This window comes from Salvelinus fontinalis, chromosome 21, assembly GCF_029448725.1.
Source record: "Salvelinus fontinalis isolate EN_2023a chromosome 21, ASM2944872v1, whole genome shotgun sequence".
Lineage (NCBI taxonomy): Eukaryota > Metazoa > Chordata > Actinopteri > Salmoniformes > Salmonidae > Salvelinus > Salvelinus fontinalis.
Genome location: NC_074685.1, coordinates 24,771,223 through 24,797,233, shown reverse-complemented (window position 1 = coordinate 24,797,233; position 26,011 = coordinate 24,771,223). Strand labels below are relative to the sequence as shown.

The window sequence follows — 26,011 nt, the reverse complement described above, 5'->3', positions numbered from 1 at the left end:
CAATAGTGTAAGATAATTAATGGTAAGAAAAGGTTCTCACATTCAACCATTTCACCCCTTGGATGAAAACACACAATCAACTTGCCTGTTTGAATGAGCTTAATGTAAAGTGTATGATGTACTTACAAGACGTAAAAGTATCAGTTTTGCAATGCTATTGTTCCATCAAAAGGGTAAAGACTGGTCAAGGTGAGCAATATACACATACATTCAAGAAAATATATAAACTTTCTTTTTTTCAGAGACTGTCCATCGCCAAGGAGTTTGGTGACAAAGCAGCTGAACGTAGAGCCTATAGTAACCTAGGCAACGCTCTGATTTTCCTGGGACAGTTTAACACTGCCACGGAGTACTACAGGTAAACAAAGACTACACGCTGACACCTAGTGGACTTGATGTGTATCAACCAATGGAGCTCAGAGCGCTACGCCATGTTCTGTACTTGATTACCTGCATGTATTCAAATCTATTAATGTTTTAAGATCAATATAATGTATGAGATTCATTTCTAATAAGAAAGTTTCATTTAAAATAAATACTTTGAATTTTGTGTGGAACAAACAAATGTTTTACTTTAAATACCTCTTTCTCCATTCACCACCCTCTTACTTCACCTATGTATAAATCTCATTCCTTCCTCCTCTCTCCCTCTCAATCGCCCTGTCTTCCTTTTCCATCTAGGAAAACTCTGCAGCTGTCTCGTCAGTTGAAGGACCAGGTGATGGAGGCGCAGGCGTGTTACAGCCTGGGGAACACCTACACTTTGATGCAGCAGTACGAGAGAGCCATAGACTACCACCTCAAACACCTCCTCATAGCCCATGAGCTCACCGACAGGTATGCACACTCGCATGCAGGCACACACACTCACTTAATAGTCAGACACACCGAGAAATCTGACTGCCGATAGGTAGTTAGCACAGTAGGAGGGCGTTCCTTCTCTTGCTAAAACAAAGACAAACCACTGTGTATCGACCCGGTACCAACAAACTACTAGTAGAATCGCACTTCGTCAATGGACAACATCTTGACTTTGATCCAATCAGAGTGCACAAACCTCCACATGGGGGAGCTGACAGGAATGGTAAGGTCATTTAAAAAAAATAGGGCAATTTCACGGTGTAATTGAAATTGTGACCAAAAATAAAAGTTGCATAATACATTTTTTTTCTAGAGCAACTCCTTACATCTTTAAAACTTCTTCAGGATTGGTGGGTCCCTTGAGGGACGGTTGAGCTAACGTAGGCTAATGTGATTAGCATGAGGTTGTAAGTAACAAGAAGATTTCCCAGGACATTGTAACGGCTGTCCTCCTCCTCTGACGAGGAGTAAGAAATGTCGGACCAATGCGCAGCGTGGTATGTGTCCATAATATATTTTAATGAAACAAACGAACACAGAAACAAAACAATAAACGCCACGTGAAATACAAACCGAAACAGTTCCGTGTGGAACACACAGACACGGAAGACAACCACCCACAAAACACAATAGAAAACAGGCTACCTAAATATGGTTCCCAATCAGAGACAATGACTAACACCTGCCTCTGATTGAGAACCATATCAGGCGAAACGAAAAACCCAACCTAGAAAAACAAACATAGATAACCCACCCAACTCACGCCCTGACCAAAAAACAAAGAAATAACAAAAGAACTAAGGTCAGAACGTGACAGACAGACATATCTGATATTGGCAGAAAGCTTAAATTATTGTTAATCTAACTGCACTGTCCAATTTACCGTAGCTATTACAGTGAAATAATACCATGCTATTGTTTGAGGAGAGTGCACAGTTTTGAACATGAAATGTTTTTAATTAACAAATTAGGCACATTTGAGAAGTCTTGAAGCAACATTTTGAACAGAAATACAATGGTTCATTGGATCAGGCTAAAACTTTGCACATACACTGCTTTCATCTAGTGGCCAAAATCTAAATTGCACCTGGTCTGGAATAATACATTATGGCCTTTCTCTTGCATTTCAAAGATGGTACAAAAGAAATCCAAAAATACAGTTGTTTTTTTCTTTGTATTATCTTTTACCAGATCTAATGTGTTATATTCTCCTACATTCCTTTCACATTTCCACAAATGTCAAAGTGTTTCCTTTCAAATGGTACCAAGAATATGCATATCCTTGCTTCAGAGCCTGAGCTATAGGGAGTTAAATTTGGCTATGTCATTTTAGTCAAAAATTGGAAAAAAAGGGTCCGTCCCTTAAGAGTTTCTAGCTAAGGAGTTTTGTGCTTGGGGATTTTTGTCAGGTTTGTTAATGTGCACTTTCTCTTGCTCGTTAGTTAGCTATATAGCTAACGTTAGCTTGCTAACTAACTTAGCCAGACAGTTACACACACATGAAATTAATGGGGTGGTGAGTCAAATCACATTTTATTTGTCACATGCTTCGTAGACAACAGATTTATAATAGCAGTGAAATTATTACTTACTGGTATTTTTCCAACAATGCAGAGTTAAAGATAAGATAAAAAATATATAAATAGTGACACAAGCAACAAATACAGTGAATAACGAGTAAAAATAACATGGCTATATATATATATATATATATAGCCATGTTATTTTTACTTTATATATATATGGAGTAGAAAAGAGGTACGAGGTAATTGAGGTAGCTATGTACTGTACTTATATAGTGCCTTCAGAAAGTATTCATACCCCTTGACATATTCTACATTGTTTTATTACAGCCTGTATTCAAAATAGATTAAATAGACTTGCCTCACCCATCTACAAAAAAGACCAATGACCCATTTTTTGCAAATTTGTTAGAAATGAAATACAGAAAACTCAAATTTACATAAGTATTCACACCCCTGAGTGAATACTTTGTAGAGTAGTACCTTTGGTGGTGATAACAGCTTTGAGTCATCTTGGGTATCTCTGCATTTGTTTTGCACATCTGGATTTTTGCCACATTTTTTGGGGGGCAATCTTCCAGTCTTTCCACAGATTTTCAATGCGATTCAAGTCCGGGCAATGGATGGGCAACTCAAGAGGCTCTAATTTTGGCTGGCATTAAGGCCACCCTAGTTTCAAAATGCAATTTAGTTTTATTTGATTAAAAACAAGCATAGCCTCCCCTCTAAATGAAGCCTTTTTTTGTCTGCCCAATGCAATCACAAAGTAGTCAAGAAGACTGTCGATAAAGGGTTTGTTTCCTGAGACCGCTTGGAAATAAATCTTAAATCACCAAAGCTTTACTAAAATATCAAGTTTGAGAGGAGTAAAACAGTGAGCTGACACTCACCTTTATCAATGCATTGTAGGCAGGCCCACATTATTTTAGCCTGGCATGTTCCGTTTTAGGATTTGCGTAAAACCCTCCCTAGTCTGCGTTGTTTTATATGCCCACTGGGAGAAATGATGGTGCCTGTAATTGTGACAGACTATTTAAAACAGGTTGTTGCTTAGTTTTGTTTAGAATTATTCATTATCTTTTTAAGCCTTATCAATAATGAATTGAATCTTCCTTATTGCTTGGCATGTCCATGATCAGTCATAATGCAATTTACAGTAGGCCTAGCCTCCAGATCAGTGTGAACGCTATTGAAGTCATTCAATTACTTAGAATAATGTGGACTGCAAATAGGTTCAAGTTAACCTATTTAACCTTTAGCAAAGATGAGATAGGTCTACAATTTGTTATTTCGTTTCTGTAAGCTATTTAACTATAAAAACGGACTAACATTGGAATTGGAGTTGATTCCAAGGCAATACATAAGACCGTAAATACACAACCTGAAGCAACCACATATTTCTCAATGGAGCAGGTTCTGATTGGCCAGTAAGGGGCCAAGCCTTGACACACCCACAACTTGTTTATTCATCACAACCCAGCACTATCGCACCAACACCAGCAAGTGCGCCGATAATTGTGATAGTGAAAATAGCAAAAATATTTGCCACACCCCTGAACCTATAGTGTTACCGCCTGCGCTTAGATTTACCAATGCGGTAGGTTTGTTAAAATAGAGCCCAAGGACTTTCACATTTTTGTACTGAAGCCATTCCAGTGTTGCTTTGGCTGTATGCTTGAGGTCATTGTCCTGTTGGAATGTAAATCTTCACCCCACAGTCTAAGACTGTTTGCACTCTGAAGCAAGTTCAAAGATTTTCCTGTATTTGGCTCCATTCATGTTCCCTCTATCCTTACCAGTGTCCTAGGCCCTGCCGCGGAAAAGCACCTCTATAGCATGATGCTGCCACCACCAAGCTTCACGGTAGGGATGGCGTTAGACAGGTGATGAGCTGGGCCTGGTTTTCTCCAGACATAGCGCTTCGCATTCAGGCCAAACAGTAAAATGTTTGTCTAATCAGACCACAGAATATTTTGCCTTATGCTCCAAGTCTTTCACATACCTTTCACATAAGTCCAGGCATGCGGTCACGTGCGTTTTTTTCTTCGGAGGGGCTTCCGTATGGCCACTCTCCCATAAATCCCAGATTGTTGAAGTGATGTAGAGATTGTTGTCCTTCTGGCAGGTTCTCCCATCTCAGCCAAGGATAGCTGTAGTTCTGTCAGAGTGGTCATTGGGTTCTTGGTCACCTCCCTGACCAAGGTCGTTCTTGCCTGGTTGCTCAGTTTGGCCGGATGACCAACTCTAGGCAGAGTTTGGGTAGTTCCATATTTTTTCAGATTCCCAATGATGGTAACCATTGTGCTCTTGTAAATGTTCAACACTCTAGAAATCATTTTATACCTTTCCCCAGATATATGCCTCGTCACAGTTATATCTCGGCAATCTAAGGACAGTTCCTTGGACTTTGTGGTATAGTTTCTGCTCCTACATGCACTGTTAACTGTGGGATCTTATATAGATAGGTGTGTTTCTTTCTAAATCATGTCTGAATTGGCCACAGGTGGACTCCAATCAAGTTGTAGTGACATCGCAACAATGATCAAAGGACATTTTATGCACATGAGTTCAATTTGGAGTGTCATAGCAAAGGAGTGTGAATTACATGTAAATTAGATATTTCTGTATTTCACTTTCAAGACATTTGCAAAAATGTATACAAATATGTTTTTCACTTTGTCATTATGGGGCGTTGTGTGTAGTTGGATGAGAATAAAAATATACTGAATAAATATTGAATTTAAGCTGTGACACACCAAAATATGGGATGAGTCAAGTGGTATGAATACTTTCTGAAGGCACTGTAGGTAGGGGTAAAGTGACTAGGCAACAGGATAGATAATAGACAGTACCAGCAGCATATGTGGTGAGTGTGAAAGTGTGTGTATGTGTGCGTCTGTTGGGAAGTCAGTGTAAGTATGTGAGTGTGTGGGTAGAGTCCAGTGTGTGTGCAAGAGAGTTAGTGCAGCACAATGCACACAACACTAAATGCTTTATCAAGCTAGCTATCTAGCAAGATGATGAAGAAAAAAAATTCATTCTCCATTACCCCATACTGCCAGTAACAGCTCGCTTGCTAGCTAACGTTAGCTAAACAGTTAGGACAACATAGCTAGCTAGCTACTCTACTGACTCTCGGCAGTTAATAAGCAGCTGCTTCATTTAAAACCATGTCCTTTGTAGCTCAGTTGGTATAGTGTGGCACTTGTAATGCCAGGGTAGTGGGTTTGATTCCTGGGACTACCCATATGTAAAATATATGAATGAATGTAAGTCACTTTAGAAAAAATTATCTGCTAAATGGCATATTATATTAAATGCATTGTGATGTAATTATAATGTTGGTAGGTACGCTAGTTTTCTAGTTGTAGCCGTCTGGCTAGTATTGACAAGGGCTTACTACAAACTCTAGCTAGCTGGCTACAACATTAGCGCAGCTTGCTAGTTCTGATCTACAGCAGGCACAAGCCAAACATAACTGTAGCTTAAGTAAGCTATTGCCACTCTGTGGTCTGGAGTATTTTAACTAGGCTGAGCGGTTGGGAATCTGTGCTATGTGAACATCAAAAAGTTGACAGCCGGACAGATGTGTACCTCTCAGCAGTCTGCATCCTTGAAGTGTCCGAACCCTTACACGCACACACACTTTAAAACCTTTACTTAAAATGCTTATCATTATGGTGTTTGATTTGTTCCTTCTCTAACTGTATGTGTTGATAGGGTTGGTGAGGGCCGTGCCTGCTGGAGTCTGGGAAATGCCTATGTGTCTTTACGGAACCATCGGCAGGCCCTGCACTACGCCCGCAAATACCTCGACATTTCCAGAGAGGTAACTAGTGACCACTGCAGCTACACAACAAAGGAGGTATATTACTGTGAAGACAGTTTATTTTCAACACTAATATATTTGCAGTCGCTTTTTTTAACTAAAAACATCTAACTGTGAAATCCCATACACCTGTAGTCAATACGGTGTCTCTCTCTCTTTCTCGCTCTCTCTGTGTCTCTCTCAATTCAATTGACTTTATTGACATGGCAAGTTCATTATTACTTACATTGTCAAAGTATACATATCGAAAAATACAAATCAAATATATATGTATATATATACAAAATATATATATATTTATATATCTCTCTCTCTCTCTGTGTCTCTCACTCTCTGTGTCTCTCTTTCACGCTCTCTCTCTGTCTCTCTCTCGCTTAACCTACTCTCAGATTGGGGACAGGAATGGCGAGTTGACTGCCAGGATGAACGTGGAGCAGATGATGGAGGCTCTGGGGGTCAACGAGAGTGACCTTTCATCATGTGGGTCAGAGTTGGATGTGCAAGGTAACAGGGAGATTTCTTTCTATGGTTCTTCCTTGAACTTGTATTTTCAGTGTGAGAGGAAATTATGACCATGTGCCAGAGTCTGGTGTAACAGTCAAAGCACCCAACTCCGGACCACACAAGGCCCCTCGCGACCATGCTGTCTGTGCCCCTCTCTACCACAGGATTCTGCTTAAATACATAAATTATGACCACTGGAGTTGTTTTTAGAAAAGGATGAAGTTTCCCATGTAGACACTGGTTTGAGTCTAGATGTGTTTGTCCTCTTGGTGGTTCAGTGTGGGATTTGAGGAGGGTAAGATGATTCTAGAATTCTAGATACTTCTACCTGGAGCGCCAAAATCATAACATGCTGAACTAACAGTCCAAATTATTTAATCTACTTTTGTTGTTTATAGAGAGTAGATTTTCAATTTGACCCAGGTCTGCACTTTTTTTTCTTGGTAATGACAGTAATAATACATATGGAAAGTCCTGTACAGTAAGTTTTGTCTCTGACCAGCCTTAGTCCACATGCACTGCCCATCTCTCTCTCTCTCTCTCTCTCTCTCTCTCTCTCTCTCTCTCTCTCTCTCTCTCTCTCTCTCTCTCCCTCTCTCTCTCTCTCGCTCTCTCTCTCTCTCTCCTCTCTCTCTCTCCTCTCTCTCTCTCTCTCTCTCTCTCTCCTCTCTCTCTCTCTCTCTCTCTCTCTCTCTCTCTCTCTCCTCTCTCTCCTCTCTCTCTCCTCTCTCTCTCTCTCTCTCTCTCTCTCTCTCTCTCCTCTCTCTCTCTCTCTCTCTCTCTCTCTCTCTCTCCTCTCTTCTCTCTCTCTCTCTCTCTCTCTCTCTCTCTCTCTCTCTCTCTCTCTCTCTCTCTCTCTCCTTACCACACCCCACGCACAACCCTGAGCACAGACTCACTCTCACACTCGGTCAGAAGGAGAGCATATCACTTCTCCATCCAAACTTTGAGTTGAGAGAGGCAGGACCTGTGATTAGTTCCTCCAGGATACTTACTGGACACCGCAAATGGAATACAACTATAGACTAATAACAATTATAGCAACATTTGATTTAAATTTCATGGGATTGACAACAATAACTGTACCATAGCTCTCTGAGTCCGGAGTATGAGGTAAGCAAGGTCGAGGCTTAATTATAGCCTTTTAATTCTTTCAAAATAATGTACATGGTATTGGAAGCTTTCCTTTCTAGTTGCCATGAATCTGTAAAGAACACTTGAGGGGTTTGAATGCACACTTTAAAAGGCTTTTGTAAAATGCTATAGCCCATTTTCCATTCAATCGGTTGAGGGAGATGTATGTACAGTATATGTCAGAGGTGGAGTGATGTTAGCAAAGCTCAGAATAAGCTCTAGAGAATGCATACATTTGTCCTTGTGCAAATATCTCCAAGCTCCGGGCTTAGATAGATGATGTGTCGCTGTGCTTCTGTCAACAGAATCTTCCTCTGCTGATCATTCATCTCTAGGGCCATAGTCTTAGTGAATACATTATGTATGACCCTCTAAAAGGATTTCTGTACAAGTCTAAAGTCTTCTATAGAGTCATCATTTCAGCTCTATCGTTCTGAGGTTGGATTCAATCAACCACGGATCAGACGATGGAGATGTGTGCTTTGTAAAGGAAAATGTATTCTTAATGTGTCTGCCAGACAGACATGCACTTCATCTGTCAATGTGTGTTAATTATTCATGTACAGTTGTACAAATTACATACTCTACAATTCTCCATGCACAGTGCTAAGAGTTAAGAGGAACTCCATGTATTGTCCTTATCTTAATAACCCGTCAAGTCATTGTGACAGCTTGTAAACCAATATCCAGGCAATATACTCTGTCTTCCTACAACAATGTTCTAAGGCTATGACAGGAGAAAGATAAAGGGGCCATGTGAGATATTGTCTGATGAAGATAGACTGATCAACAGGTCAATGTTTGACAGGTCAATGTTTGAGGTCACTTGAGGTCATTCTGGGCCATTGCATCTTCCATTGCGTCCGGGTCTAGGAGGAAAGGGTGAGTCAGGTGGACACAGCCCTTTTCTGTGTATGGAGAGGACGTGTTGGATGTTTATTTAAAACAGGGAGCGTCTGTTTAGAGCAGCAGGCCCACACTGTATAGACTGTGGTTAGGTGGGACCTGAGGTCAGGCAGCCCTGGCACTGCCACCTCACATAATAGAAATAAAACAAGTAGAACAGACAAATCCAGCGTGAAACCAACATACCTTTGTAGATACCTAAATCATTTTCCCCCCTCTAAATAAATAGACAGATGGGTTCTCCGACTCGCATAACATAGACACACTGTAAATAAAGAGGCATTTGCGTCCCATTTTGAATAACTAGGCCCCAGATACATGGTTCAAATCCATTGGTCAAATAATGATATGAACATAACTTTCTAACTTTAGTTCCAATAATGCTAGAGCTAATGATACAACCAAATACATACATAGTGTTTTCGTTTTCTACTTTTCAAGTGTCATATGACTGACAGATGCATATGTAGGATCTTAATTTGACCAGTATTGTAGTAGCAAAATAATCCTGCAGCAACAGGAATTGAACGTTTAGTCCATATCGTTGCTTGATCGGTGGTTATGCTATTAGCTGAAACAAAAGTAGGCTCCATGAAAAGTCCAATACTGTTAATATAACCGTGTTTTACTGCAGGTTATCAGTGAATTTATGTAAATTATTAAGCATATCTGTGTAACAGTATAACTTTAAACCGTCCCCTCGCCCCGACACGGGCGCGAACCAGGGACCCTCTGCACACATCAACAACAGTCACCCACGAAGCGTCGTTACCCATCGCTCCACAGAAGCCGCGGCCCTTGCAGAGCAAGGTGCAACACTACTTCTAGGTTTCAGAGCAAGTGACGTAACTGATTGAAACGCTACTAGCGCGTACCCGCTAACTAGCTTGCCATTTCACATCCGTTACACTCACCCCCCTTTCAACCTCCTTTTCCGCAGCAACCAGTGATCCGGGTCAACAGCATCAATGTAACTGTATAACTTTCAACCGTCCCCTCGCCCCGACCCAGGCGCGAACCAGGGACCCTCTGCACACATCAACAACTGACACCCACGAAGCGTCGTTACCCATCGCTCCACAAAAGCCGCGGCCCTTGCAGAGCAAGGTGCAACACTACTTCTAGGTTTCAGAGCAAGTGACGTAACTGATTGAAACGCTACTAGCGCGTACCCGCTAACTAGCTAGCCATTTCACATCCGTTACATCTGCATTTCCTGCAGCGTAGGAAAATTCTCTGCAACAAGAGTGATCACATTAAGATCCTACATCTGTAGATCTACACAGATAGTATAAGTGTGAGAAGTGGACTGCAGAAATGGACATGCAGTCCCATCCCTCACAGAGCTGTTCTGGGTCTCTGTGAAGGTCCTCCAGGTCACACACTGGCCCAACATTTGCTATGGGCGCATGGCTCATAAAGGGCCCCTTATTCATAGTTTATTTGCCTGGCTGTCTGACTGAACCTCGTCCTCACTGCACATCATAAGACCACAGCACACACATGGGAAACCATGCATGCTGCGTTGAGCTCCCATAGACTTCATGGGAATCAACTGTTTGCGCTGTATGTGTGAACAACTGTAGATTTTCTGTTTACGAGATTTATCTCACAGTTGAGAAATGTAGTTTTGAATGGTCAACGTACAGAACTTTCTGTAATACATCAATGTTAGAGTCATTAGTAAAACAGAAGGTTACTCAACCCTCTATAAGGGGTTTGTAAACTGTTGATACACTGAACAAAAATATGAACATGCAACAATTTCAACAATTTGACTGAGTTACAGTTCATATAAGGAAGTAAGTTAATGTAAATAAATCCATTAGGCCCTAATCTATGGATTCTACATGACTGGGCTTGGGCACAGCCATGGATGGGCCTGGGAGGGCATAGGCCCACCCACTGAGGAGCCAGGGCCCAGCCAATCAGAATTAGTTTAGTCCTCAGCAGCCCCCCTGGGAGGTCCCTGTCTAGCGTGGTTACACGTGGTCTGCTTTGTGAGGCCGGTTGGATGTACTGCCAAATTCAAAACGACGTTGGAGGCGACTTGTGGTAGAGGAATGAACATTAAATTATCTGGCAACAGCTCTGATGGACATTCTGCAGTCAGCATGCCAATTGCACACTCCATCAAAACTTCTGGAGCATTGTGTTGTGTGACAAAACTGCACATTTTAGAATGGCCTTTTATTGTCCACAGGACTAGGTGTACCTGTGTAATGATCATGCTGTTTAATCAGCTTTTTGATATGCCACACCTGCCAGGTGGATGGATTATCATGGCAAAGGAGAAATACTCACTAACAGGGATGTCAACAAATTTGTGCACACAATTTGAGAGAAATAAACTTTTGGTGTGTATGGAACATTTCTGGGATCTTGTATTTCAGCTTTTTTAAAGTTTATGATGATCGTACAGATTCAATCATGAACTGATAATTATTGATCAAATATTTGTATTCACTGTAACAATCCTAGCCTTGATGAGTTACTGTGTCTCTGACGTGGGATTGTGGATAGGATGTTTGTCTTTAAAGCCCCACTCAGGACAATAATGGCCCTCCATTCATTACATTACTAAAGGGCACACTTAATCTTCCATTGACAACTTTACAAAGGGTATCTACTTTAACGTCCTCTTTTGCGCTCTTCTCTGTTCTAGGAGCCAGACCAAAATTTACCAAGAGAAACAGCATGGACAGTGTCGAACTGTGGAAGTACTCGACAGATAAGGTAAAACAAAGTCATATTGTTGATTTCATTTTCGTTTTCTCACATCATGTCTCTGACAGTTTTCTGTAACACAACTTACATGGTACATTTCAAGTTTATATAAAATTACTGCATACAAATATAAAATAAATGAAAATTCATTGGTATACATTACTTTCCCTGCAGATTGGAGACAGCCAGGACGTGGACAGTATATCCCGGAGAACCAAGAGTCAGCAGTCTCAGCCAGGCAGAGGGAAGGGCTACCCCGATAGCCAGTCCTCAGATGACAGGCGATGGTTGGAATCCCCTGTGGACACCGATGACATAACTGTCCAAGTCCCGCCTCCAGTGAGTCTTAATTTTCAATTTCAACCGAGCTCTAAAAAACTCAGTTAACCATGAAAGATGATTTTCCATCCACTCAACTGATTTTAATCTGAGTAGATTTATTTTTTGAACTTTCTTTTTAAATTGCCTACCAGCCCTCTCGATAACTTCACTTTCTCAATATATCTCTGCTTAACAATAACATGCACCTGGTGTTTACTAGTGAAGTTAATTTTAGATCAGTAATCCCTGTCTCATCAGCTCCACTAAAAGGCATCAATTACAAAGACTATTGTTTTCAATAGTCTCTATAATGGACTCAGACACAATGACTTTGAACTGTGTTAGCTTTAGCCAACAGTAGCGATTGCTCCTCTGAGTAGCTTGCTTCTCCTTAAAGCCCTAATTAAATCTCACACTTTCCACCTAGTATGAAAGTGTTCTACTGAAAGGCATTATCTACTGACTCCAGCTTCAGTTTCCCTCTGCATTTAAGGATCGGCAGCCTTTTAAACAATCAATGAAAGCTAACCTGACAGCTAAAACGACATAAATGTGGTTAGCGAGCCAATGCTGGTGGTCAGGAAGAGGCTTCTGAAGTCTGTAGGGTTCTTGCATCCAGATTTACGTTATATGATGATAGTGGCAAGGGAAAGTGCTGTAGGTGAAACATGATGTGATGTAATGAGGGTTAATGGCCAGACTAGGTCTCCAGGTTACTTCCTGGTAGAGAGGAGTACTATGTCTGATGGCGCTTCCAGGAATAACACAAAGTAAACTTGCTGGCCTTTCTAACTGCTTTAGATTGTTCATAACAATACACCTTTGTGCTGTCCTTATCCTTAGAACATCATCGGCCAGCTTCAGCCAATGGGGTTGTGTAATTCAGCGCCTGACTCGACCAACCATGCATCTCGGTTCTGTGATGCTGTTAATTGTTGTAATCAGTGGACTGCCGTTGAAAAGAGTGAGGAAGCCATTGTGTGAAGGCTGCCTGTTATTTATTGGCTGACTAAAATAGCTGTTGTACCATTGTGGGATGGTATGGAGACAAGGTGCACTTCCTCTGTTGCTTATCTCTCTCTGGATTCCAGAACTAGACTCAATAATATATTGAACTGACAATAAAAAGGGTACTTGGTCAATTTTTTTCACACCAGGTCACAAGTCACTCTGATCACAAAATGCGAGGGGAAGGGGTCGGCCATTGGGAACTGGTGAAATGTCAATGGGTACCATTGTGTGCTTCTGTGTGTGTCTGTTAAGGATAGCGGTGCAACTTTGAGTTCTGGTTTCCTTAGCAACACTGATTTAATTTAGGGAGAGCCCTTTCCCCTCTCACTTCCACCTCTCTCTCTCCCAACTCACACACTCTCTCCTTCCACCGCACTCTCTCGCTCTCCTTCACCATAATTGAGTAATTGAACAATACATGGGCAGAGGGAAGATTCAGACAGAGAGGCAAGGAGAGAACAGACAGAATCCAGGAAGTCACAGCTCATTATGCTTGGAGGGGGAGAAAATTGCAATCACATGGAGCTCAGCTGAGGCACAGGAAGACGCACAGAATGTTTCTTCTTTTGCTGGTCAATTTGGGAATTGATCACAGAATAGCATTTTAATGAACTTATAGTATTCATGAGAGATCCATATTAATTTATTGCTGCTATAGATACAATTATTAAATAGATGGCTTGATTGAACCCAATGAGATGTTCCATTGTGCTTGCCGGAACTGTCTCTTGGCAGTGCTCAGAGTTTGTTGTTCCCGTGATTTGTTAGTGGGCACTCTCTGCCATCCCCCTGCCTCGGCTGACAATGTGACCTTCATCAGAAGACCCCCCTCTCCTCATAATGAGTTATTTTCCCACAGTGGGAGAGAGAGCTGCAGCTGGGACAAAGATGTCCTGCAGAAGGGAGAGAGGGAGGGGAAGATGGATATATAATTATATATATATATGAAGGAATGAAGGAATGAATGAGTGGGAGAGAGAGAAAGAGAGAGGGGGAGATGGGAGAGAGGGGGGAAGATGAGAGAGGGAGATATAGGAGAGAGGGGGAGCGATGAGAGGGGAGAGATGGGGGAGCGATGAGAGAGGGGGATATAGGAGAGAGGGAGCGATGAGAGAGGGAGGAGCGATGAGAGAAGGGGGAGCGATGAGAGATGGGGGATATAGAGGAAAGGGGGAGCAATGAGAGAGGGGGATATAGGAGAGAGAGGGATATAGAAGAAAGGGGGAGCAATGAGAGAGGGGGATATAGAAGAGAGGGGGATATAGGAAAGAGGGGGAGCGATGAGAGAGGGGGATATAGGAAAGAGGGGGGAGCAATGAGAGAGGGGGAGAGATGAGAGAGGGGGATATAGGAGAGAGGGGGATATAGGAAAGAGAGGGGGAGCGATGAGAGAGGGGGATATAGGAAAGAGGGGGGAGCGATGAGAGAGGGGGGAGCGATGAGAAAGTCGGATATAGGAGAGAGGGGGATATAGGAAAGAGGGGGAGCGATGAGAGAGGGGGAGCAATGAGAGAGGATGAGAGAGGGGTAGCAATGAGAGTGGGGGATATAGGAAAGGGGGGAGGGGGGAGAGGAGAGAGGGGGAGCGATGAGAGGGGAGAGATATGAGAGAGGGGGATATAGGAGTGAGGGGGAGCAATGAGAGGTGGATATAGGAGAGAGGGAGAGATGGGGGTTGATGAGAGAGGGGAGCGATGAGAGAGGGGGGAGCAATGAGAGAGGGGGTAGCGATGAGAGATGGGAGAAGGGGAAGAGGTGGGGGCATAATGAGGAGGATAGTCGTCAGTGGGGAGGGATGGGGGAAAAAGAGCACCGAGAGGGAAGGGTGGAAAGGAGGATAGTGGTGAGGGAAGGGGGGAAGACAGGGGAGTGTGAGTCAGGCGTGTGGAGAGTGAGGGAAAGAGGAGAGCGCTCGGAGAGAGAGAAAGAGTGAAGAAAGGCAAAGAGAGGTGCTTGTGTGGTAAGACACTTCACTGTACTCTTTATCTGTATGATACTTTGATGGATGATGGTGTTACTTGAACTAGTCTCTCTCATTTTTGACTTTGTTAGCCTAAATGTCTGTTTCTTACTCTGCCCGAGGCAGACACATTTTGTGACAATTAATTATTTTACGATGCCCAGTAAAGCAAACGTTTGAAGTGTAGCCTAATTTTGGTACAAAGTTTTCACAAGAAAAGTCTCTGCTGAAAATGTGACCGCCTACAGCAACAGCACTGTTGTATCGTACTATTGATCACTGTAGCCTCTGACCAGATTCTGGTGAGCGTATTCAGTGATAGTTGCCTTTGTACAAATCACACTGTACCGAGTTGAGACTTAAAGGTTCTTAATTATCAACGTAAATTAAAAAATATATAGAATTTGCTACCAGATAAAATTGCCTTGTACAGTACGTGTATCCAGTCCTATTTTTGTGGCGATAATGTTGGTGTTGATTGGGACATTATGGTGTGTGTGCCTGCGAGGTGTGGTGGGGAAAGCGTGGGGAGGATAAGGACACCATTAGCCATTATTGATCCATGATGTGTCCTGTGGCTCCCTGCCTTTGATGTCTGCCATTAACCTGCCCAGGGTTTTATCATCAACATGGAGGCAGGATCACACACTGACCAATACAGAGAATCATGTTGATATTGGAGATGGCCACAGTACTAGATGTTGATACTCAGAGGAGTCTGTGGAGGTTTTATACGTGTACTATATATACATATATTTTTTTTTTTACCTTTGTTTACCTAGGCAAGTCAGTTAAGAACAAATTCTTATTTTTACCTTGTCAGCTCGGAAATTTGAAGTCCAACGCTCTAACTACTAGGCTACCTGCTGCCCCAAACTCAGGTTGTGCTATGTTTGATGACCTAACAGCAATTTTGTATGAAAACTAAATGTAGTGAAAATTCATACATATTCATGTTTCCATTGGAATTAGGTCATTATAAGAGTACACATTATTTGTAACATACTTTATACACCAACATTTTAACACTTCAAAAGTCTATTTTTATGAATATATTAATGGAGAATGATTTATCTTTTACATGATGTCACGGGACGGATTGCGCAAACTTGAAGCATCCTAGTTGGTCAGATAGTGAGAACACTGGTATGTGCTATTCCAGGTAGTATCGAAGCCATTTTTTGTCCAATGTGCTATGAAAAGGTTGAGAACGACTCAAACAACAGCAACTCACTATATAATGGTACAGGTCACCATAATGGTAGAGAGCCAATAATTGTACTGCCACTGATTGCATTGGGCAATTACTGGAGAATCTAATAGGCAATCAATGGAGACAAACAGACAGACTGTATCTATTTGGCCATGTGACTCATTAGACACTCTAACACCAGGACAAACTGCATGGTCATTTCACAACAGTTCAATAGTACTTGATATGCTAAGCAAATGTTCTCCTCTATCTGGAACACCAACCGCCCCAAACCAGGCATCCTGTTAAACAAGTCAAACAGAAACCACATAAACAGGATACAAGTGACAAGTGGGTCAGTGTATGTGGAAATACATTGCATTCAGAAAGTATTCAGACCCCTTCCCATTTTCCACATTTTGTTACGTTACAGCCTAATTCTAAAATGGATTACATTTATTTTTGTCCTTATCAATCTGCACACAATACCCCATAATGACAAAGCGAAAAACAGGTTTTCAGAAATTTTTACAAATGTATATACAGTACCAGTCAAAAGTTTGGACACACCTACTCATTCAAGGGTTTTTATTTATTTGTACTATTTTCTACATTGTAGAATAATAGTGAAGACATCAAAACTATGAAATAACACATATGGTATCATGTAGAACCAAAAAAGTGTTAAACAAATCTAGATATATTTTATATTTGAGATTCTTCAAAGTAGACACCCTTGGCCTTGATGACAGCTTGCACACTCTTGGCATCCATCTGATGTAATAAAATGTGGAAAACACCAAGGGGTCTGAATACTTTCCGAATGCACTGTATGCGCCTGTTACATCACTTAGCAACAATGTCCCTCTGTTTCAGAAGCTAGGTCGTGACCCCTCCGATGAGGACTGCTTCTTTGACCTTCTCAGCAAGTTCCAGAGCAGCCGCATGGACGACCAGCGCTGCCACCTAGACGACCCGAACGAAGAGAATGGAGAAAATGGCGAGAACGGAGGGGCCGTCTCTCTCAATGAAATGCTAGGTAGGTTAATGACTGTGACGGCGGTCTAAAGCTAGAGCATCACTAATACTACTTGGGACCGTCATTACTTCCAGCGACTTGATTTGACGTCAATGCATGATTCACTCAAAGCAATGGTCTCTAGTCAGGAATGTGTGGCTTGGAATATCTTCTGTCAATGACAGTAAAATATAGTTTTACTCCTCTTGTGCTTCTCAGACCCTACACTCATCACCTCACCCCAGACAGAGGAGCTATTTGACCTGATCGTCAGTTCCCAGAGCCGTCGCCTGGACGACCAGCGGGTCAGCGTCAGCAACTTACCCGGCCTCAGGATCACCCATAACAACCTGGGCCACCTGTGTGTCGATGCAGACCCCCAGGAGCCCAGCGATGACTTCTTCAACATGCTCATGAAGTGCCAGGTAGGGCCATGTCTCACTGCCTCAGCATCTCTATGGGTTGAATCTTAACCTAAGATCTCCTCAAATAACTCACATTTTTGTGTTGTCAGTCTCTGGTACAATCAATCAATGCATGATTTAGGTAAAATACTCAAATGTTAATGCATATCTCAGGCTATGCAGGATTCATAAACTGCAGGACTTGCTATTTTAGATGTCTGTCTCTCCCTCTCTCTCACTCGGTGTCTGCTTCCAGTCCTCCAGGATCGATGACCAACGGTGTTCCCCACCAGAAGGGGGGCCCCGGGCCCCCACGGTGCCTGACGAGGACTTCTTTAGTCTGATCCAGAGGGTACAGGCCAAGCGCATGGACGAGCAGCGGGTCCACCTCCCATCAGATGAACAGGACGGGCCCGACTCCGACCCAGAACCACCCTCTGGAGACTCCAGCTAGGGACCCAAGCACACATCCCTCGGGGAGTCTGCCTCATAGAAGGTGGAGAGAAAGAGGAGAAATGGGCCACCACTTGAGGAGATCTGTGAAGGGGTGAAAGTAAATTAGGTTGATGTGTGATGCAAGATCCAAACCCTATGTGGAATATGTGGCCCCCTTTCAGCTGTTGTGAATCTGTTTAGGTTTGAAATGTGTGTAAATCCGATAATGATTAAATGGAATGTATATGATACATTTATGTGAATTAAGGTTTGGGGTGTTTCGCTAGGGTTTGAGACACCAACAAGAAATAACAGATATTCATATTTACCCCATTTACTGCCTTAATCAGTTTTTCTCTGACTCAGATTGTATTCCCAAGTGTCAGGGGTCTGTGGGTTCAAATTGCATGATAGAATAGTATTCGCTTTGAAGGATGACGATGAATGCTGCTGGTATTATTGGTGTAGCAAACAGTATTGGCTACAGTTTTCGGTGGCAACAACATGGTTAGTTAAGGTCTCTTCATTATTGAGTTAATGTCCTTTGGAGCACAACCAAACAGGTTTTCAAACAATATATCAATTTATCAAAATAGTAAAAGATACAGTGAAAATACATTTGATGGATAATAGTATACAAAATCAAGAAAAGCACATTTTAGGGAGAAATTCAAGGGAGAAATTGAGTAGATGGATCAGTGGACTTTTTAGGACAGCAAGGGGGTAGATGCACAGCATATGCACACAGAATCCTGTTTTGCAGGGAACTCCTGTTACAATGCCACAGCTGTTAGTCTTCAATTGCCAATCATCTACAACGGATGTCTCATATTCTTCTGGTATACTGCCCCATTGTGGTGAAACTTGTATACTACAACTGTTCTGTGTACCCCATTGGAAATTATTTGTAATTCCTGTGGAAGGTTGAGGATGTAATCTTCTGCGCAAGTATATTGATTTTAAGCACTTTTTATTATTTTACTGACAAGCTATACTTAAACTGTACAGTATATACATTGCATATTTTTTGCTGATAATTTTTTAAAGGTTAGTGTATTTGCAACAAAAATGTAGTGCCTTGTGTGTATTTTATTCAGTTGTGGATATCAGAGTTATTCTGTTACAGACCCAGCAGACCAAAGACGGGTGCAAACTGAGGAAACTAAACAAAAACGTCTTATAGTAAGATCTAACGTACTGTATGTTGCCTAACTGATGTTCCACAATGGACATTTTAGTTGCTCTTCTTCTTTGGGACTCCATTTGTAAACGTATTAGCGTGTAGCTCTTCTTTGTACCTCAAGGGTCGGGAACCTAACCCAGGATGGGTCGTGGTCCATATGATTAATCTCTATCTCTGTAGTAAGAGTGTAACAAGGTCCCCACTGTTCTCCAAAAAAAGTTGATTTCCTCTATTTTCTCATACCTTATGAGGATAAACTTGGTCCAGACCTATCCGCTACGCTTCTATTTGTCACTGCCATATGCACATATTTTTTGTATTTATGTTCCATTTGAGGACATGAAGATGTCCCCTCTGCTTTTAATGAAATGTTGATTCAAATGTTTCATGTGCCTCTGTAGTCATCAACAGTGTTGTTCTAAAGATTACCATAAGAACGTCTGCTTTCAAATTCGGGGCTATGCTTAAACTTAAACACATTGTACGTAGGTGGTGTTGAGACTGCCTTTTTTTATTACACCCCATTCTACAGTATTTTGCAAAACTATTCTTATGGCCCGACCCTCATTACGTGCAGTGCATGATTAATTTCCCCGCCAGTCCAAAGACATGGACATTCTTTAGATATCAGATATGGAACATTTTACAATATATTTACAGTCTCCTCGCCCTGATAAGAATGACTCCTTATAACAACAACTGAAAACACGGCCATAAAAAAGGATGGGGAGTGTCATTGACTTGCCCTTGGTTGGGCAAGGCACAGTGGGCTGACCAAACATGTTGGTTTGCTTTTCTCTGTTTTCTAGAGGAGATTATCCCAGAAACCCTAGACCTACTCCAATTTGCATACCGCCCCAACAGATCCATAGACGACGCAATCTCAACTGCACTCCACACTGCCCTGACCCACCTAGATAAGAGGAATACTTCCGGCGCTGACAGAGATGGCCGCCTCGCTTCGCGTTCCTAGGAAACCATGCAGTATTTTGTTTTTTTATGTGTTATTTCTTTGTTACCCCAGGAAATCTTAGGTTTTATTACATACAGTCGGGAGGAACTATTGGATATAAGAGCAACATCAACTCACCAACATTACGACCAGGAATACGACTTTTCCGAAGCGGATCCTCTGTTTGGCCCACCACCCAGGACAATGGATTAGATCCCAGCCGGCGACCCAAAACAACGGCGCCGCAGAAGGGGCAGACGGAGCGGTCTTCTGGTCAGGCTCCGTAGAAGGGCACATTGCTCCCGAGCATACTACTCGCCAATGTCCAGTCTCTTGACAACAAGGTTGACGAAATCCGAGCAAGGGTTGCCTTCCAGAGAGACATCAGAGACTGTAACGTTCTTTGTTTCACGGAAACATGGCTCACTCAAGAGACGATAACGGAGTCGGTACAGCCACCGGGTTTCTTCACGCATCGCGTCGACAGAAACAAGCATCTCTCTGGTAAGAAGAAGGGCGGGGGTGTATGCCTTATGATTAACGAGACGTGATGTTCACCTGACTTAGAATTCCTCACGCCCTGAAAGAACTTCATTCGACTCTATGTAAAGTGGAAACCACATATCCTGAGGCTGCATTTATTGTAGCTGGGGATTTTAACAAGGCTAATCTGAAAACAAGGCTTCCTAAATTCTATCAGCATATCGATTGCGCGACCCGGGCTGGCAAAACCCTGGATCATTGTTATTCTAACTTCCGCGACACATACAGTATAAGGCTGTAATGGCAGCCTTCCTCCTCTTCGTCTGAAGAGGAGGTGTAGCAGGGATCGGACCAAGACGCCGCGTAGCTCCTGTTCAACATGTTTTTAATAAACAAGACGAAACTGTGAACACTTACAAATAACAAAATAACAAACGTGTGGCAAACCGATACAGTCCTCGCTGGTGCAGAGAAAACACAGAGACAGGAAACAACCACCCACAATCCCAACACAAAACAAGCCACCTATGTATGATTCCCAATCAGAGACAACACAAACATCTGCCTCTGATTGAGAACCATTTAAGGCCAAACATAGAAACAGACAAACTAGACACACAACATAGAATGCCCACCCAGCTCACGTCCTGACCAACACTAAAACAAGCACAACACACAAGAACTATGGTCAGAACGTGACAAAGGCCCTCCCCCGCCCTCCTTTCGGAAAAGCTAACCACGAATCCATTTTGTTGCTCCCAGCCTATAGACAGAAACTTAAACAGGAAGCACCCGTGCTCAGGTCTGTTCAACGCTGGTCCGACCAATCGGATTCCACGCTTAAAGATTGCTTCGATCATGTGAACTGGGATATGTTCCGCATTGCGTCGAACAACAACATTGATGAATACGCTGATTCGGTGAGAGAGTTTATTAGCAAGTGCATCGGTGATGTTGTACCCACAGTGTCTATTAAAACATTCCCCAACCAGAAACCGTGGATTGATGGCAGCATTCACGCAAAACTGAAAGCACGAACCACTTCTTTTAATCAGAGCAAGGTGACCGGAAACATGACCGAATACAAACAGTGTAGCTATTCCCTACGCAAAGCAATCAAACAAGCTAAGCGTCAGTAGAGAGACAAAGTAGATTCGCAATTTAACGGCTCAGACACGAGAGGTATGTGGCAGGGTCTACAGTCAATCACGGACTACAAAAGGAAAACCAGCCCCGTTGCGGACCACGATGTCTTGCTCCCAGACAGACTAAACAACTTCTTTGCTCGCTTTGAGAACAATACAGTGCCAATGACACTGCCCGCTACCAAAACCTGCGGGCTCTCCTTCACTACAGCCAACGTGAGTAAAACATTTAAATGTGTTAACCCTCGCAAGGCTGCAGGCCCAGACGGCATCCCCAGCCGCGTCCTCAGAGCATGCGCAGACCAGCTGGCTGGTGTGTTTACGGACATATTCAATCCATCCTTATCCCAGTCTGCTGTTCCCACATGCTTCAAGAGGGCCACCATTGTTCCTGTTCCCAGGAAAGCTAAGGTAACTGAGCTAAATGACTACCGCCCCGTAGCACTCACTTCCGTCATCATGAAGTGCTTTGAGAGACTAGTCAAGGACCATATCACTTCCACCCTACCTGACACCCTAGACCCACTCCAATTCGCTTACCGCCCCAATAGGTCCGCAGACGACGCAATCGCAATCACAATGCACACTGCCCTAACCCATCTGGACAAGAGGAATAGTTATGTAAGAATTCTGTTCATCGACTACAGCTCAGCATTTAACACCATAGTACCCTCCAAACTCGTCATTAAGCCTGGGTCTCGAACCCACCCTGTGCAACTGGGTCCTGGACTTCCTGACGGGCCGCCCCAGGTGGTGAGAGTAGGTAACAACATCCCCACACCGCTGATCCTCAACACTGGGGCCCCACAAGGGTGCGTTCTCAGCCCTCTCCTGTATTCCCTGTTCACCCACGACTGCGTGACCATGCACGACTCAAACTCAATCATCAAGTTTGCAGACGAGAAATTTGGCTTGTCACCAAAAACACTCAGAAACTTTTACAGATGCACAATCGAGAGCATCCTGTCGGGCTGTATCACCGCCTGGTACGGCAACTGCTCCACCCATAACCGTAAGGCTCTCCAGAGGGTAGTGAGGTCTGCACAACCCATCACCGGGGGAAAACTACCTGCCCTCCAGGACACCTACACCACCCGATGTTACAGGAAGACCAAAAAGATCATCAAGGACAACAACCACCCGAGCCACTGCCTGTTCACCCCGCTATCATCCAGAAGGCGAGGTCAGTACAAGTGCATCAAAGCGGGGACCGAGAGACTGAAAAACAGCTTCTATCTCAAGACCATCAGACTGTTAAACAGCCATCACTAACATTGAGTGGCTGCTGCTAGCATACTGACTCAACTCTAGCCACTTTAATAATGGAAAAATGTATGTAATAAATGTATCACTAGCCACTTTAAACAAAGCCACTTTATATAATGTTTACATACCCTACATTTCTCATCTCATATGTATATACTGTACTCTATACCATCTACTGCATCTTGCCTATGCCATTCGGCCATCACTCATTCATATATTTTTATGTACATATTCTTATTTATTCCTTTACACTTGTGTGTATAAGGTAGTTGTTGTGAAATTGTTCGGTTAGATTACTTGTTAGATATTACTGCATGGTCGGAACTAGAAGCACAAGCATTTCGCTACACTCGCATTAACATCTGCTAACCATGTGCATGTGACAAATAAAATTTGATTTGATTTGATTTGAATACCTATGTGAGAATGCTGTTCATTGACTGCAGCTCAGTGTTCAAAACCATTGTCCCTTCCAAGCTCGTAACAAAGCTTAGGGCTCTGCAACTGGATCCTGGACTTCCTGACGGGCTGAACCCAGGTGGTGAGGGTAGAAAACATCACCTCCGTCATGCTGACCCTCAACACAGGGGCTCCACAAGGGTGTGTGCTTTGTCTCCTCCTGTACTCCCTGTTCACGCATGACTTCAACACCATCATCAAGTTTGCTGACGAAACAACGGTGGTAGGCCAGATCACCGGCGACGATGAGACAGCCGACAGGGAGGACACAGTGACCTGACAGTGTGGCGCCGGAACAACAACCTCTCCCTCAACGTCAGTAAGACCAAGGAGCTGATCGTGGACTACAGAAAACAGGGGGTAAGCATGCCCCCATCCACATCAATGGGCTGTAATGGAGCAGGTCGAGATCTTCAAGTTCCTCGGTATCCACATCTCTAAGAACTAAAAATGGTCCACACACGTTCTCACAGTTGTGAATAAGGTGGAAAAGGTTTGGCATAGGCCCTCAAATCCTCAAAACGTTCTACAGCTGTACCAGTGAGAGCATCTTGACTGGCAGCATCACTGCTTGGTATGGAAATAGCACCGCCCTCGATTGCATGGCACTACAGAGGGTGGTAATGACAGCCCAGTACATCACTGGGGCTGAGCTCCCTGACATCCAGAACCTCGGAGTGAAAGGAAGGCCCGGAAAATCGTGAAAGACTCCAACCACCCAAGCTATTGTTGTTAGGCAGGGCGGAGCAGGTGAACCCAGGTGCAGACTCAGACAAGGAGACAGGGATAAGGTAACTAAGGTGTTTATTGAAAAGCAGGGGGGAGCTGGGCTGCCAGGGGAAGTAGGCCAGGGGAAGAGTATTTGTAGAGCTCTTGATAATGGATCTGCTTCGCCTCCAGCACACCTGTCTCTACTCACACAACCACATACACCCACACAGGGAGAGAGGGAGAGAGCACTGGGGGAGTTGCGGCAGGTTAGGGAGACACAGGATGAGATGTAGAGGGCGTGGCAGGAGCATATGTAACAATTGTTCTCTCTGCTTATGCATAGCAAGCGGTACTGATGCAAGTCTGACACCAACAGGCTCCTGAACAGCTTCTATCCCATGCCATAAGACTGCTAACTACTGTACACCGAGCAAAAAAATGAATGTAACATGTTGGTCCCATGTTTCATGAGCTGAAATTAAAGATCCCAGAAACTGTCCATACGCACAAAAAGATGCAATCAAATGTTTTGGACAAATTTGTTTACATCCCTGTTTACATCCACCTGACAGGTGTGGCATATCAAGAAGCTGATTAAACTGCATGATCATTACACAGGTGCGCCTGGTGCTGAGGACAATAAAAGTTTTCACACAATACAATGCGACAAATGTCTCAAGTTTTGAGGGAGTGTGCAATTGGCATGCTGACTGCAGGAATGTCCACCAGAGCTGTTCCCAGAGGATTGAATTTTAATTTCTCTACCATAAACCACCTCCAACGTTGTTTTAGAGAATTTGGCAGTACGTCCAACCGCCCTTACAACTGCAGACCACGTGTATGGCGTCGTGTGGTCTAAGTAGCTTGTTGATGTCAATGTTGTGAACAGAGTGCCCCATGGTGGCAGTGGGGTTATGGTATGGGCAGGCATAAGCCACAGATAACAAACCCAATTGCATTTTATCGATGACAATTTGAATGCACAGAGATTCCGTAACGAGATCATGAGGCCTATTGTCGTGCCATTCATCCACTGCCATCAACTCATTTTTCAGCATGAAATAGCATGGCGACATGTCGCTTGTACACAATTCCTGGAAGCTGAAAATGTCCCAGTTCTTTCATGGCCTGCATACTCACAGGCCAAGTCACCCATTGAGCATGTTTGGAATGCTCTTGATTGTGTATAATATCATGTATAAAAATGTGTATAATAGAGCGTTACAGTTATTGGCAACATTCAGCAACTTCGCACAGCAATTGCAAGAGGAGTGAGACAACATTCCACAGGCCACAATCAACAGCCTGATCAACTCTATGAGATGGAGATGTGTTGCGCTGCATGAGGCAAATGGTGGTCACACCAGATACTGACTGGTTTTCTGATCCACGTGCCTACCTTTTAAAAAAAGGTATCTGTGACCAACAGATTGATATCAATATTCCCAGTCATGTGAAATCCATAGTTTGGGGCCTAATATATTTATTTCAACTGACTGATTTCCTTAAATTTACTGCAACACAGTAAAATCTTTGAAATTGTTGCATGTTGCGTTTATATAACATTTCAGGGAAGACCCAGATGCAGACAGTGTTTAAGTAACAAAAGTGTATTACTAGAACAGGGGCAGGCAAAATCACAGGTCAAGGGCAGGCAGAGGTCAGTAATCCAGATCAGAGTCCAAAAGGTACAGAACTGCAGGCAGTCTCGGGGTCAGGGCAGGCAGAGGTCAATAAACCAGGGTGGTGTGACAAGATACAGAAACGTCAGACAGGCTCAGGGTGAGGGCAGAATGGTCAAAACCGGGAAAACAGGAACTAGAAACACACAGGAGCAAGGAGAAAAACGCTGGTAGGCTTGACAAACAAAATGAACTGGCAACAGACAAACAGAGAACACAGGTAAACTCAGCAAAACAAGAAACGTCCCTTTTTCAGGACCCTATCCTGCAAAGATAATTCGTAAAAATCCAAATAACTTCACAGA

At 43.2% G+C, this 26,011-nt stretch overlaps 1 protein-coding gene across 5 annotated transcripts in view; it reads left to right on the top strand.

Moving 5' to 3' along the window:
- The window catches only part of LOC129818471 (G-protein-signaling modulator 1-like), a 41,347-nt gene extending 22,453 nt beyond the window's left edge, over nucleotides 1–18,894 (top strand). For 2 of the 5 annotated variants that reach the window (XM_055874394.1, XM_055874392.1), the window contains 9 exons: nucleotides 243–358; nucleotides 682–837; nucleotides 6,105–6,213; nucleotides 6,603–6,717; nucleotides 11,423–11,493; nucleotides 11,659–11,823; nucleotides 16,845–17,007; nucleotides 17,206–17,411; nucleotides 17,647–18,894. In XM_055874394.1, the coding sequence (XP_055730369.1) occupies nucleotides 243–358; nucleotides 682–837; nucleotides 6,105–6,213; nucleotides 6,603–6,717; nucleotides 11,423–11,493; nucleotides 11,659–11,823; nucleotides 16,845–17,007; nucleotides 17,206–17,411; nucleotides 17,647–17,844 (1,299 nt within the window). In that variant the 3' untranslated portion in view covers nucleotides 17,845–18,894. Of the gene's footprint in view, nucleotides 1–242; nucleotides 359–681; nucleotides 838–6,104; nucleotides 6,250–6,602; nucleotides 6,718–11,422; nucleotides 11,494–11,658; nucleotides 11,824–16,844; nucleotides 17,008–17,205; nucleotides 17,412–17,646 lie in introns of all 5 variants that reach the window. The other 3 variants (XM_055874393.1, XM_055874390.1, XM_055874391.1) reach the window with 2 other exon arrangements.
- Nucleotides 18,895–26,011: the final 7,117 nt, after the last annotated feature.